General features: G+C 38.1%; 1 protein-coding gene across 1 annotated transcript; it reads right to left on the bottom strand.

The window, feature by feature from the left end:
• Nucleotides 1-1,387: 1,387 nt before the first annotated feature.
• On the bottom strand, nt 1,388-15,166 carry LOC105056687 (protein PHYTOCHROME-DEPENDENT LATE-FLOWERING). Its single transcript, XM_010938981.4, has 12 exons — nt 14,801-15,166; nt 12,218-12,296; nt 12,055-12,119; nt 11,828-11,905; nt 10,100-10,180; nt 6,175-6,336; nt 5,978-6,076; nt 4,494-5,887; nt 3,658-3,878; nt 3,429-3,562; nt 3,310-3,348; nt 1,388-3,191 (listed from the first exon to the last, which is right to left on the bottom strand). The coding sequence occupies exons 1-12, from the start codon at nt 14,927-14,929 to the stop codon at nt 1,746-1,748; spliced, it is 3,927 nt and encodes a 1,308-aa protein (XP_010937283.1). The 5' UTR covers nt 14,930-15,166; the 3' UTR covers nt 1,388-1,745.
• Nucleotides 15,167-16,062: the final 896 nt, after the last annotated feature.

The following is a 16,062-nucleotide window of genomic DNA, read 5'->3' as shown; positions in this document are numbered from 1 at the left end:
GCATATTGTAGAGATTAAGCAAGAAACATTTACAATTTTTTTTCATCGGTCGTAACATCAACAGCTTTATGATTGCTGATTTATATCAAGGTTTTTTTTCTTGTGTGATGATTTTGTTGAGTGATAAGGCATGGAATGCACATCTTTACTACTATTGCAGATAGAGACGTTTTTATCAACTTCACCTCCATTTCACACCCAACCCTCCCTCATTGCTGCTTGGCTACGCATATTTTAAAAATTTTAACTTTTTTTTGCACAAGCAAGTGGTCACATCACTGTAGTGTGAGTATAATCCATCAAATCAGAATACAAAAGATCCGCACGGCCAGCAGACACGTCTCATCCTGTTATCAGATCTGATCTCCAAAATACTCCGCAGAACAGGCATTACGATAAAATCACAAAAGACAATTCAAATATCACAGAGAAATGAATGGACTTCCAACTACTCCAACCGATAATGACACAGATAATGCCCTTCCAGACGACACAAGCTTGGCTCCTAAAACAAAAAGCTCCAAAAAAATATGAGCCTCTGCTGCTAACAATGTGGCATTCGAATTCAAAATGACAAAATCCGCACCGCTCCTGCCATTTTTATATCCATTTTTTAATTTTTTATTCGAAAAAAAAAAAGTGAATTCCATCACCCTATATCCATTTTTTAGAGCAAACTCGCCTTTTCTTCTCCCATTCGGCCAATTTGTCTCCGTCCCTCAACTTCTTTGCAAAAAATTACATACATTGCCCATGCCAAACATTATTGAATGTAAAATCAAATATAAGCATCAATTCAATTCCAAGAAAAAAAATTCACCACCATTTTTTTATGTAGATCCAAGGCTAAATATGTTTATCTCCACTACAAAAAATACATATGATGGAAAATGGACCAACACATATTTCCATCATTCTAGGCATACTTGATATGCAACATAATTATCAGCAGGAGGTACATATACCTGATAAGTAACATAATTATCAGCAAGAGGAATACAAAATGACTCGATGATACGTAGACAAGTCATGTTCAGGTCCAAACTACCCTGGGCCAAACACAAGAAATGAGGTCCAGGATGGATCCCATGTTCCATGTTGTTGAGGTTACTAAAAAGAAGAGCGTGGAGGTAATAATTTCTCCTCCAATATACCTATGCATTTACATTACATCTGCTTACACGTATAACCAAACCAACAAGCTCAAAACTGATTTAAGAACAACTCAAAACAAACTTAAAATAGAAAATACTAAAAATCTGTAAACATAACAATCCAATCGAAAAGATGTCTCACGATGTAGCGGTGCCATCCACACGCTGCCAAAGCCAGCAACTCTTCAGACCGGCAGTTCGTGTGAACAAATAAATGTATTTTAAACATATCATATATAATCGACTGCATTAACGTGCCAAGGATCCTTATTAACAAGTATAATCCTTGAAACATAAAGCATCTATTCAATTTACATAACAAACAAGGTTTGCGACATCAGCCAAATCAATAAATAACCTGGAATCTACGTCATACAAAACTAGTTAGATGTTGTGGCTACAAAACTAGATAATGATTTCTTCCATTTTCTACAGATGAAGACACATGCACAGGAACTCACAGACAACTGTTAATGTCAATCACCCACCTTGAAGGACATTCACCTTTGCCCTGGGATAGTGATGCAGGATAGAACTGAATTCAGAGGCCTGGGGTTTCCAACCAAATGTATCTTCCTACCATATCCCAACTTAAACATTGCTGACAGACCCACCTTTGTTTGCACCTTGCAGCTGTTCCATGGGTGAACTCGTGATGCTACCAACTGAACCATGTGTCTGTGAACTCAGCTGAGGGCTAGCTGGCCCAGCCCCTGCATTACCACAGTTGTTAATCTGCTGCAACGCACCAGAGCTCAACTGCTGAGGGCTCATTGCAGGCTGCTGGCCCATTTGAGGACTGATCTGCTGCTGTTGCATTATCATTGCCGGGGGAGAGCCCACCACCGGTGGGGATCCCACCTGCGCCTGCTGCAGCGGAGAGCTTATCTGTTGCTGCTGCTGCTGCTGCTGCTGCATTTGTTGCTGGTGGTGTTGTAACTGCTGCTGCTGAAGCTGTTGTTGCTGCTGCAACTGCTGTTGATGCTGCTGCTGCTGTAGTTGTAGTTGCTGAGGATTCGGGTAAAAGTTCGGCCCAGGGATCTTAGGTGGACCCATAGGCGACATTACATTCCTATGTAAAGGGCTCATGTTGGCCCGGTTCAGTGCATGGCCCAACATAGACAGGCCTGCCGAGCTAGGAAGCATCTGATTATTATTTCCCGCCATACCAGCAATCCCAGATTGAGGACCATACATACCAGCCGTGTTTTGTTGTACCATCCTCAGCTTACTTATTGCAGCAGCTTGCGATATCGAACCTGGACGAAGTGCTGCACCAAAATTGGATGCAGATCCCAGGTTCATCTGGTTCGGGCTAATGTTGCCTAATCCTGGCATGCCCCCCATAGAGGAGGATATTCCCCGAACTCCTCCCATGCCCATGATATTGCTCAGACCACTCAGGCCCATCATGTTATTGCCCATGTTTCCCATGTTCACAGCTGGTCCGAGACCCATCATCACCTTCCTGGGGAGTTGTGATTGTTGTTGCTGCTGCTGTGCTTGTTGCTGCAGCATCTGAAGCTGAAAAGCAGTCGGCTTGCTGTTGACCATGGAATTATTACCAATCTGCAGGTTTGAGTTCTGCCCCATTAAATGAGAGAGCGGATTGGTTGAGAGAAGTGAGGATGATCTCTGGATGTGAGGCAATTGAAGTTGTTGCTGTTGCATCTGTGATTGCACATTTTGCTGCTGCTGCTGCTGCTGAAGCAGAGTTTGATCAAGCTGCTGGGTCCTAGCAGGCATTGCAGCCCCCGGCAAGTATCCTTGCAATGCCTGGCTATTATTTCCAGAAGCCAGCATCTGTGCACCATTGGGAAGATTCTGTGGAGCGTTCAGAGGTCCCATAACATTTGCGTTAGCTTGAGCTGCTACATGAGATGGTGGACCAGGAGCTACTTCTGGGTGTTTCACTTCAGCTGCAGCATTATCTGATGCCATTCCTGAAACTGTGGTCATGCTACTGGAAGGAGCAACCATGCGCGTCGGTATAGGTTGGATGCGAACTTCAGCTGTCCGATATCCATCACGCTCCATCTTCAAAACATAGAACACATAGAGTTCAAAACCTAGATAATGGAATACGATTCAACAGTTTTCTTTTTCCTTTTTTTTTTTTTTTTAAGATTCAAGTGTTATGGAGAACAACACTTACCAGTGCAGAAAACTGAGCTGCAAGCAGATCAGCATAGTGCTGCAAATACACATTCAAGAGGTTAATGAATAGATTCAACTCATTGCAAGAGGTAATGGACCAAGCATTAAGGAACTCACTGTTGTGGGTAACGTGACAAATTCCTGAGTATTGGTGAAATCAGACTCATCAATATCTCCATAGTGCATTGCTACTGTGCCATCGTGCGGCTTCTCGGTCAAGGTCATTCGATAGTGAGCTTTAGGAGGAACAACTGTTAAAAGGTACATTGAAATCAGCAGACTGGAGTTGCCTATCTTCAGTTTAAATATGGCGCATTTAGCTGTGTTTCAGAGAAAAACGACAAACCTGAATACATGCGGTCCACACGCACAAAACTTATTGTTCTGGTCTTACAGGTATTAATAGTTCCACCAAGAACAGACCTGGACATTGGTCTTATTGGGTCTGTGAAATCCTCAGCATTTAATGAATCAGAAGGACATACTGCAAGTTTTTGATTTACATGTGTTACAGGCTTCCTTGCAGGGTAATCATCAACCTTGTTCTTCTTAAGATGGAGGTGGTGTCTGTCAAGTTTCAATGCAATGTACAACAAATGAGATTAAAAACACATGCACACATAACTATGACTAGAAAAAGAGTAAGTTGTTGATAACATATAACTGACATTTTCACAAATCTCACTCATGTAAAATCCTATGAAGTGCCAAAATATCAAAGTTTATTGTATCATGGAAGGAAGTAATGGGCAATGATTAAATGAAAGTACTGCAAATTCAAAGAGTCCAAGTGAAGATTAATAGGAATGAAAATGAAAGCACTTGGAGGCATATGATAGGGTCCCTAGGTGTTGATTTGTATCGACCAAACTGTTTCTTGTAGGATTCTATTATATATTACACAATGTGTCTTCTCAATTAGCTCTGTGCTCACACTATCAACCTTTTCCCTTAATATGTTACACTAATGTGGTTTAGTTTATAATTGCTGAGAAGGAATAACAAGAAACACAAATCATGGACACTTCCGCTTAAAGAATTAGATGGCCCATGTAATTTGTATGTTAAAAAAAGATAAATAAATAATATATAATTGATAATAGCATGTGATACCAAAATGAAGGAAAAAAGCATCAAAGGATTATATTTTCCCTAAAGTGATATTTGTGAATATAAACATACCTCTGTGTTATTATTTCAATCTTTGCAAATCTCTCAAGGATTGCTTGATCGCCCAGAGGTGCAGTCCCAATTGATGGGCTATTAGCATTCAGCGGAACATTCATATTACTAACACTGGCAGGAGATCCAACTCCACTCATAGCTTGTGTTTTGGGGACAGAATTTGTTTTACATTTTCCAGCCACTGAAGCTTGGTGTTGCCAATGCACAGAACCACTGGGACTGGAAGTCACAGAAGGGGCCCCAACTGCAGGATTAGAATTTGCAGCTACTTTATCCTTTTGGGAACCTAGTGCAGAAGTTGTTGCAACAGCACTAAACTGGCCACCTACTGAACCACTAGAAATCTCTCCTGATTTTGATGACACGGGTGACTGAACCATTGGTGCAGAAGAGACTCGTGGACTGGGCACCGATTTCCTCTTCTGATGCATATCATCCTTCCTCATATCCTTCTCAGCTAATTGTCGGGCATTATTCCACTGCGTAAGGGCTGGAAGATGGTTTCTCATGGATTCTTGCTGCAGTAGATGCTGAGATCGTGATTGATGCTGGTCCCCTGTACTGTTGTGTGATACCAGGGTCTGTAGAGCATCTTTAGACCTCTCCAGCTCTTGTCTATCCCTCTTTTCTGTGTCAATCTGCTCTTCTTTAGCACCATATCTCATAGCCTGCTGGTTAAAATAAAAGGATGGCCCTGCCTCTTGATTAGGAATATTATTTATCATCGGAGAAGCATATCTTTGACCACCCAAGGTAGAAGAGTACTGCATTCCCTTGACCACATCTAATTGAGGATGTAACGGTTGGTTTTTCCACTGCATATCAGGCCCATTAAGGCCAACTAACTGAGGCCCTGGTTGCTGCTGCTGAATACCATCTAATCCTACTGGTGTCTGTTTTGGTCTCTTCATGTCTAGTAAGGATGTTGACTGGGCATCTTGGTTCTCCCTCTTCATGGAAAAGGGTGCATTACTATTGATATTGTCAGTATAAGAACCCATCAAGTTTTGAGATGAAGGCATGGTGGTGTTAACTCCTGCAAAACTCACAGGAGGTCCAGAGCCACGATCATGCATAACAGCAGGGTAGTTTCCAGCTGGCTGAAACTTAGATTGAGAGGGCAGAGATAGAGCTGGTCTGCCAGTTTCTTGTGCAAAATTGTTAGATCTTAAGGATGTAAAGCTGCTTGGTACATTTTGTTTGGCCATGTTCTCATGAATTTGCTGCATTGTTGCATTGCCTAACAGGGTTCCTTGGTCTCCTGGTCTGCAATTAGCATTCTCTTGTAACCTATCAATGCAGACCTTCTTTCCATGAGTTTGATTATTGGATGTGACTGTCACTTCAGGAGTTTGCCGTACTCTCTTTCTTCTTCCAATACCAAGATCAAGCTGCAGATAAAATATGTGAATCAATAGCGGACAAATTGCATTAGGAAGGTGGTTTTCCTTTTGTTCATAATCCTAGCAAATATTCAATACCTTACTAGAAGTAGGGTTTTTACAAAGCCTGTCCAGCCTTGGCGTAGGGTCCAAACAAAGTTGTGGTTGCAGTGCCTTCACTATGCGTGACTCAACTTCCTATAGCACAAAATCATAAATTATATGAGTTGAAATCTCAATTACAAAAAGATGCTTTAGCAGGAGATATTTAGACTTTAGAGAATTGGAATGCTGACCATTAGATCACTGTAGGTCCAAGAATCATCAGATATCAATGAGATGTCTTTAACAACATTTTCAAGAGACATTCGCAACTGCACTTTATGTACAATAGGAAACCCATCCACCGCAGAAACAGCAGATCCTGGTTCGGATATGCATTTTCTATAGTCACGCACCTGCATAGAGTAATCAAAACTTAACAAAAGCATAGAGATAATGAAATCGACTTTTCAATAAATATTCCACAACCAACTTGCAACAAGTTTTACATAAATCTGTACATTGTTCAGCTAGCAGACTAGGAAAAATATGACAAACCAATTTCAGGGTGTGGAGAAAAACAATAGAGAATGTATCAATAAACAAGAGAATCTTTACATTACTAACTTATATATAACAGAGAGTGTACAAATCAAACCAAAATTTTGCCTAGGCTTTTATTTTTAGAAGGGAATTAGCCCCCATCCACTGCCAGCTGCTGAAATTCCAGAGCATATAAGATAAACTAACAAATGTTTTCAGGAAAGTAAGGGCATTCCTTGTTGATGAAAATTATTTGTTTACAGAATTATTTGAAAATTACTATACTTGCCAACCAAGGATGGAAGTACCAGGTGCAATGGCCCCCATACTGGTGGGAAGCCGATACAGGGGAGCCTTGATACACCACACTTTTGGTGAATCAGGTCCGAACCTTCATGCCAGATCAGAGTGGATCCAACCAAAACTGAGCATGAATATAGTTTGTATCACTGGGTACCAAGCACCTCAAGACTCCTTCCTCCTTGTTTTCCACATATTTCAAGGTGTGAGCAGGAATCAGAGGCAGTGGGGGCATTTCATCGCTGAGCCTTTGGAGCTCTGATCGTGGGAAAGTTTGTAACGCACAAATATAGTTGTTTGATGTATTTTTTTATGATTTATGTCATGATAAAATACAATATGCATAGCAAAGGAAATCTTCAGTGCACATAAGACAAGAATATTTGAGAATTTAAATCACTAACTTACCATATTTTGATGAAAGATAAGCATCAAAAAACAAGAATTTTAAATAAAAATAAAAAAAAAGGAAAAAAGAAGAAATGGAGGCCAAAAATGGTCCTAACAAGGATTTACTGGCCCAAGCCATGTTGACTAGGACAGGGCAATACAGAACATAGTCCATAGTGTACCAAGTCCAGACTAATATGGTCCACACCTTAGTTTTTAATCATGTTACCAACAAACTCATGTCCAGCCCTGAAAATCCTTTCTGGATGTGCATCCAAGTCAGATATATACTAAACACTTGGATACATATGAAGTTTTATGATCGTCACTTCTAAAGATTAAAGAGTTGAACTCTTCCAACAACGAGTTTGGCTCTCCATTTTCATGTTAGAAGTATTCATTTCTTTTAGCTATTGACCAAGGATATAGGTATTTTGAAATAACATTGCAAAATATTATTTTTCTTATAGTCTTAACTTAATTGGAAAGTTTGAATAAGAATCATGTTTATCGGAAAACCTCGACAAACAATATCTTATTTATATATCTTCTTAATGTTTCAACAAACAATATTTAAAGGCATAAAAATATAGCATAGTTAAAATTACAACTTATCCTACATATCCCGTGCCTACTTTTTCCCCCTTACCAAGTCAAACACCTGGACATCCAAATCCATGTCTTGTATCCATGTTTTGATGCTGGCCCCTGTATTGTTTTGTATCCATGTTCATGCAATAACGATATTGAAACATTGAACAAACTTACTTATGCATATTCTCCATACAAATTATGTTCCTTTGTACTTACGAGTTTACACTTTCAATACTTGGATACTTTACAAGACCATCAATCAATTCCTAAAGGAAAGCAAAGAACAAAACGGAAAAGAGCAGTATATTCTTCATAATTTAGTGCATAAATGAATTTAATGAATTTTTTTTCTTGTACACTTTGGAAATAAGCAGTGTCCAGACTTAAAGCAAGTATGCAGAACCTAGAGATATTATTCAAACATTGTGACCCCTTTGGCTTGATTTCATCTATAAATATCTTTCTCTTACTAAATGTGTAGTTTAGGATTTTGTCCTTTCTTACTAACCACTAGCCATCAGCTAGCTGCTGGAGGAGCAACAACTTTCTTCAGTTGAAATCTTAATTTTTCCCACCAACTTCTTTCAGTTGCAAAATCTTAGTTCTTTCCAATTATAAGATCTAGCCAACCCTTGTCTACATGCACAGGTTTCTCCCGTTATTCAATGCTTTGAAATCTCACTTTGCCACTTTATGGCTTTTTATTGTTGTCTTGGTTGTTATAGCTTATTTTGCTGGATTTTTCCCCTTCAGTTCTAATTCCCTTGTCACCTTTTTCCCCCTTGATATTTCTTCAGAATCTCATCGATCTTTTCAAGCTATTTCCTTTCTATTTTTGGCTTGTCAGAAGACCATCATCCTCCTACTGCATTTAAGAGAGCGCGCACACGAGAGAGAGAGAGAGAGAGAGAGAGAGAGAGAGAGGTCATTGCTCGTTAGATTATTGGTTTATTCTGTAATTCTCTTTTATTGCGCTCTCCGATCCCCAAGGCATCACCAAGATACAAATAAACACCATCACCCACTTATAGATGTATACCAACATACAACCCAACCTTTGTTACCAGTAGCAAGTCAGATATGGGTACAAGGTAGTGTCTCTTAAAAAAATTAATAATAAAACACTTAGGAAGTAGGTGGAGGGACAAAGTTTCCGAGGAGATTCGGAAGTGGGTCCACAACCATAAGGCCCTGTTTGGATGGAGAATAAATGGGGGGTTATCCCTCCAAAATGGGGAAATAACCGAACAAGCAAAAAAGGAGGGGGAACAGGCTTTTACCATGGGAGGGGATAAGTGCGTGGTCAAAGGTATAGGTCTATTCCACCATTTTGATGGAATAGAATTATACCATGGGAGGGGATAAGTGGGCGGTCAAAGGTATAAGTTTATTCCACCATTTTCGTGGAATAGAATTATACCTTTGAAAAGGAGAGAATTGTTCTCTCCAATTACTTTTTTTACCTTTATCCACTTACTGAACACACAAAAAAGTAGGAAGGCAATTTCGTCCTTGTGATAAAATCTAAATCATCGCAAAATCCCATGCGCATTAAATGCACTTTTTTTCCTGCATTTATCCCTCCAACCTGACTCCACAAGCACCTATCTAGCAGAAGAATTCCTATCCCTCTGATGATGTCCAGATAAGTTTTCCTTATTTCCTCTTTTTTTCTTTTTCCTTTTTTTTTTTTTTTTTTTTTTTGCAACCAAATGCAAGTTAAATGAACTCAACCTATAAAAACCAATGTATAAAGTGATTTTTGGATTAAGCACAGGTCACTTCCAACACCAACAATCAAAAGGAACGTGTGCTCCCCAAGGCCACATGAGATGGGTTTGCTACATAGTGGCAGATGTTCCCAAAATCTTGTTTAGGCATAATGTAACTACAAGATTCATATTGAACATAATGAGATTATATATATGGCACTTGGTAGTAGGCCTTATAAAGGTCATAGGATTCTGCCAGTGTTAAGTGTCAATAGACTGATTGATTGTTCAATTGGTGGCATTGGTCCACAACTCTAGCACCACCTCATACAAACCCATTAGCAAGTATATGCATCAACCCAACAATAATCTCTAGTGAGCAACCTTAAGTTGGACAACTAAACTTCACCTGGCATATTGCTACTTTATTTGAAACATAAGGATAATGGTTCCGATTGGTCCTGCCTGTAGCATCATTGACATTTAGACAACCACCACAAAAAAAAAAAGGGAAAAAAATATTGAGCGCAGCTTGCAAGTTGATAGGAAGATCACAATTTTCTTAACCAATAAAATCACTTACATAATACACATTACAGAGAAATTAAGAGCTCCAGTCAATGAAAGAAGAGTAGCTAACCTCACAAACAAGGGTCCCATCAATATACTTGCTAGGTATATCATCAAGAAGATCTCCTGGCAACCACCCTGACTCAATTGCCTGTAGGCACATAAATGAACATACAGAAAAAAATGATGACTACAGCAATTTTTAAGGAATGATGGAAGAGGCTACAAGAATTTTCTATTTGTCTATGACATGAAGGGCAGATGCGGCATAATCTTGGTAAGCATTTAATAGCAGGTGGTGTAGAAATTCAATTTCGTTTTAGAAATCTTTCTAGGAAGTGCAAAAGGTTAGTTTTTCGCCAATATCATGCATCACATACAAACACTCAAAAGTTTCTGCATTCCAAGTCTGATATTAGCAAGACCAGGTAGACCACAAATCCTTATAAATCTTCGGGCATAGATTACTACATGCAGTTAACCGACATTAAAATGTTGAATAAGCTCAGAACATTTGATGATTTTGTAGTTTTATATAAAAATTTAATTCTTGGTGATTATATGTGAGCCAGTTTGTATGTATGGGCTGTATTACCTAGACATTCTACTCCAACTCCTAGAATCCCCATTAGATACATACCCAAATTTGATTTGCACCAGACACCTGGACACCATAACAATTTTTTGGTTGCAGATCTAGAAATTGGGAAAGTTGGACTCTTCTAATAATTAGTTTGACCCACAATAACAATGTTAAAAATGAGCTTTTGTTCTTTTTAGAGATTGATAAAGAAGGTAAATATTAAAATAACTTTGCAAAATGTGTTTTTCTCAAATCCTTAAGCTACTTGGGATGTTTGCATGAGAACCATGTTGTTGAAAAATATTAAAAAATAATATGTTTATATTTACTTTTTATCAACTACCTAAATCATGCATGCTTTAGTTAAATTATGTTATCTACGTATCTGTGAATCTCCATTTTTCCTCTTGCTGTGTTAGAGACTTGAAAGCATGTCCGAATCCAATTCTCATGCCCATATAACACTTTGATAGGAATATGAGCATGCAATACATATGTATATGGAGTGTGTGCGGGTGGCATTGATGCATACATTTTATGAAACCCCATTTTTATGAAATTCCAAGAGAAACAGAAATCTTTCCACTGTTATATTCAGGTCAAAGGTGTGGTATGTTTATCATTAAGTTGATTAAAAAAAAGGATGGCATAATGCACAAAGCTTCCACCATTGCAGGGTCTAGGGAGGGTCAGATGTACACAACCTTACCTCTGCATGCAGAGAGGCTATTTCCATGTTTCACACCCATGCACCTAGGTCACAATAGAGAAACCTCACCATTGCACCAAGGCACACCCTCTTATTTATTATAAAGTTAATAAATAGAAATATGGTGCGGGTTACTGAGGTGAAATCCAGGATCGCTACTTGACCAGAGTAACTCATTTCTAAGGGTATCCTCCACAAGTCAAGATCACATAATTGCTTGATGAGCAATTAATTGATAAAGTAATGAAACAATACCAGCTACTAGAAAGTTCACCAGACATCTTAAATTTAGCTTTATGTCAAAAAAAAAAGCAAGATTAAAGTCACTATTAGGTAAATTATTTACATCATCATCATCATCCAAACAACATTTTGACAATAGTCTTCAAGTAAATCCATGTTCGATAAATTAAAAAATAAAAAAAAAAAACCTTGGACCATGTTGAAAAAGCTTCATGACAAATGCAAATTATAATAAAGGGAAGTGAGGAGAGTATGGTACTTACAGAAAATAGGGTCTCTGAAGCCCTATCATATGGATGCAGTGATTTAGCATCTTGAAGCAGAGGTTGAAAATTCTCCGCCTGACAAGTTTCAGTCTACATTAGAATAGCATCCATACTATGAAATGCTTGAGCTTATCATGGTCAAGCACACTTTAAAACATCAGGAACACACTATAAACTAGAAAATGTTGAGAATCTTCAATTTCAGACTTTTATTTCAGACAGACCTCATTAGGCTTCCCGATGATATACCCACTCTGATAAAGGTTCAATGTGAAAGAAACTTCATGTTCTGCCAAAATTCAGAAAAAGATGAAAAACAAAGATAAATATTTAAGTAGGATAATGTGTATGTAAAGAAAATTGACCGAAAGTACTTAAAACACTTACCTGGCAATACAAGCCCCCCCAAGCAAGCAGATGAAACAGAGGCACCATTAGCATCATTTACTGCCTCGGCAACATCAACCTGTACAAAGATTGTTTAAACTATGATTAGCATTCATATTTCCTTCTCAGAAGCAGCAGCATGAATGCAGATTCATAAAGGAGTCATGCTACAGGGCTCCCATTATGTCACTCAAACAGCTCTCTGGCCATGTGGCAAGAGGGGATTGGGCAACTCAAAGGATTCACTTCCATACCCGGCATTTCTACTGTTTATGGAATTGCCAAATCAAAAGCTGTGGGCCAATGACCTTTTAACGTGTGCATATTGGGCACCAAAACAAAAGGCGATGATTTTATTTAGAAAAGTCAGAGCTGATTATCAAATCAACAGAGTATTGTGTCCCTAAAAGCTAAGATTGCATGTGAAAGTTAAGGATGTTTTAAATGAGACATACCAGTAAAAGAAGGGAAAGTTTCATAATTATATATAGAGATAATTGATGACTTCTCAATGGAAACTTGATATCTTCCCACAAATGAGGACAGTCATTTCAGTTGTTTCAAGTCCAAAATATCCAAGAAAACATGAAAATGGAAATCATAATATATTAGTCTCCTGTATTCCAAATGTGGCAGGGGCAAAACAGGTAATGAACTAAGCAAGATTAAGACCACACAGTGAAATGTGAATCGCGCAATATTAATGCAAGAAAAAATTGAAAATAATAGAAATATCTGGAAACCATCCAAAAGAACAATGATGATAGTAGGGGAAATCACATAAGTACAATAAAAGCTGTGTTACCTACGCACTTAAGCCAAGCTCCAAGAATTCGTGTCAAATACATGCCCAAATTGGATAGGCATCAGACACTTGGATACTTATAACACTTTTCTAGGTGAAGCTTTTAGAAATCGGGAGAGTTTGACTCTTCTAACAATAAGTTCGACACGATATGATAACATTAAGAGTGACCTTTTCAAGACCAATTAAGAACATAAGCGTAAAACAACTTGCAAAATATCATTTTTCTAAAATTCTTCGGCCAATCAGGAGTTTGCATGAGAAACATGTATACCAAAAAAGTCTTAACATATCACCTTTTTTTATTTTAAACAATATTTAAATTATATAATTTATTATTTTATGTATCCATGAATCTCCTTGTTTCCTCTTGTCATGTTAGACACTTGGATGCATGTCTGGATCCAACTCTCATGTCTATGTCCAAGTAACACTGAATAAAATTACACATCAAATAATTAAATTATGGTAATTCTTAGCTACAAGGGAACAAATGGCAAAAATTGAGAAGTTTTCTGAGCATTGAAAAGTTTTCAAAGAGCACTAACATTAGAACAGGAAGGAAATGTGCTTGTGTAGTCAAGGGTGAACCGATGGTCATCCAAACACGGATAAGGAAAAAAGGCAGGGATGGCATTAACATAAAATGAAAGTCATATCTATTATACTACTACAAGCAAGCTCCCCAGCAGCACGTGAGGGTCCGCTCAGGCATATCTCCAAACCATACAAACAATGCACGTGGTATGTTCTAGTCTTCTAGTACAGTTTAATGATTTGTTGACAGAACCCTTGATCTACCTTAATAGCTTAACAGTTTGCAAATGCAGGAGAGACAATTACACTAAAACAGGATGGTTGCCTCGTACCCTTTTCAAGACTAGGAAGCTAATTACACAGAAGGAAAATGAAAGCCCTTTAAGGAAGACCCAAGAATGAAGTGAACTGAACATTGCATCAACTAAGAAAAATTGAAGAGCATTAGCTTTAAAATGTTCATCTCTTTATAATTTAACAGTCAACAATCAAAATTCTTTCCCACTGGGGCTTGTGTCTGCCAGTTGGCAACATTTTTCGCAGGGCATGCATTGGGCGTTGGGGAGAGGTTTCAGCTTGGAACCCTGAAGATAGCATTCTCCCCATATTTTTTTTAATTAAAAAAGGGCAATTCTTAGTTTTAAGTTCCTATCATTCTCTTCAACGGTTAGATATTTGTCTGTCAAATATGATAAATAATTCATTTTTCAGTTTATATTTTTTTTTTCTTTTACATAAGGAATAAACTGAGAGGGCAAGAAGCATAAGCAATATAAAAGAGAATAAAAAAGAAAAGACACCAAGACCCCAGTACCTCACAAGATATAGCTTGAATACAGAAAACTATTCAAAACCCTATGCAGAACATCAAGCATAAAATGGACAGGATCCAAATAAAAACAGTCTAAGGACAAAGGCTGCCCTAGAACCCTAATCCCATGCTAAATCCCACCAAAAAATGCATGAATTTTAGCCTGATACACTCTCCCAATCATTCCCAGTCCAGAAAGTTTAATAGACTAGAAGAAATCAACCCTTAAAACTTGAATTTTGTAAAATAACTACCACGATATAGCATAAAAAAATAAACTTATATCAAAAAAAAACTTATTTTCTCTCCAGATTCCTTGCATATAAGGTGAATTCGCCATCAGAATCTAAAACGATCGCTTGAAGAACTCAAAAACATGTATATTAAGATAAAAGTCAAGAAGCTAGAGACAAAAGGAAAATTGAGCAACCTCGCGCTTCGATCCAGCTCCGACGAGATCGCGGGAGCTCTCACTGGAGAGGCCCGGCTCTTCAGGCACGGTTCTTGGCTTGGGCCGATACCTGGTCCCAATATTCGAGACTTTGAAGGAGACCCTCATCCCCTCCCTTCCCTCGACCTCCTCTCCGGAGAAGGATCCGGACCGCCCGGAACCCTCGATGAACCCTAGAACCGGCGAGCTCTCTCTCCGATTGGGCGGATCGAGGAAAGGAAATCTACGGCGGCGTCGTCTTCTCCTCCTTCACCTCCTCCGCCGCGAAGGACGAAAACCTCGTCGCAAGTGGTTTTTTTTTTTTTCCTTTTTTTCCCTCCGCTTCAGGATTTGTGCGTTTGTTTTGGGGGCCAAGCTTCCGTACGCTAACTGCGCAGTAGCAGTGGAGTGCGGTGGATATACCACCATCTAAAAAACGCCCGCTGGAAAGCAAGCCAGAAGCGACGGCTGCATAACGGAGGTAACGGTTGTTATTTCAGTTTTGATTTTCTGTTTTTTCAGTTTTTTCTCGGCTGCCTGGATTTTGCAAAAAGTTTTTATCAAAAAAAAAAACTGAAATAATACTCCAATTTGTGGTTGGTAATTTTGTCCTATAATATTTAATTATTTTTATATTAGATTATTTGTTTCATTAAAATGGCAAGTAGTGAATATTGTGATAATATTATTTTATTCTAAAAAATAAATTTAAAATAATAAATAATTATTATATTTTGACAGACGGGTGCAATTATATCATTAAAATTTTTTTCAAAAGTAGGATAGTCATATTGTTTTAAACAAGTAATTTTATGAACTAAGATGTCGAAACTCCGTAATCATTAAGATAAAGATCTATAAATTATGCCATATTTGTTTTGGGGCTAAAATTTTTTTCTCCAATAGTCATTTTTTTAAGTACCAACAATACCAAAGGCTTTATTTGATAAGCAGTATCAGTCAATTTTTGGTCAATAAACAGCATCGAACAAGATTCTTACTGATAAATTTATTTGATAGCTTTTGGATAATAAGCAATGTATGAGAAGGCTCTCCTTGACAAAAGGCATTAGTTGGTCTTCGGCCAATAGGAATGGTTTGGAGTTCAACAAATTTTTACTATATCCAATATTTTAGATGCATTAAATTTAAAGAAATGCTTTTGCAAGCTCATTTATAATACTGCAAATTTAAAAAAATACATAAGATAATCATTCTCTTGCCTTTATTTTGAAATATTCTATCTTCATATAATGTCATAT

The sequence above is a fragment of the Elaeis guineensis genome, chromosome 13 (genome assembly GCF_000442705.2).
Source record: "Elaeis guineensis isolate ETL-2024a chromosome 13, EG11, whole genome shotgun sequence".
Classification (NCBI taxonomy): Eukaryota; Viridiplantae; Streptophyta; class Magnoliopsida; order Arecales; family Arecaceae; genus Elaeis; species Elaeis guineensis.
The sequence above is the reverse complement of the archived record's forward strand: the minus strand, read 5'-3'. Positions and strand labels throughout refer to the sequence as shown.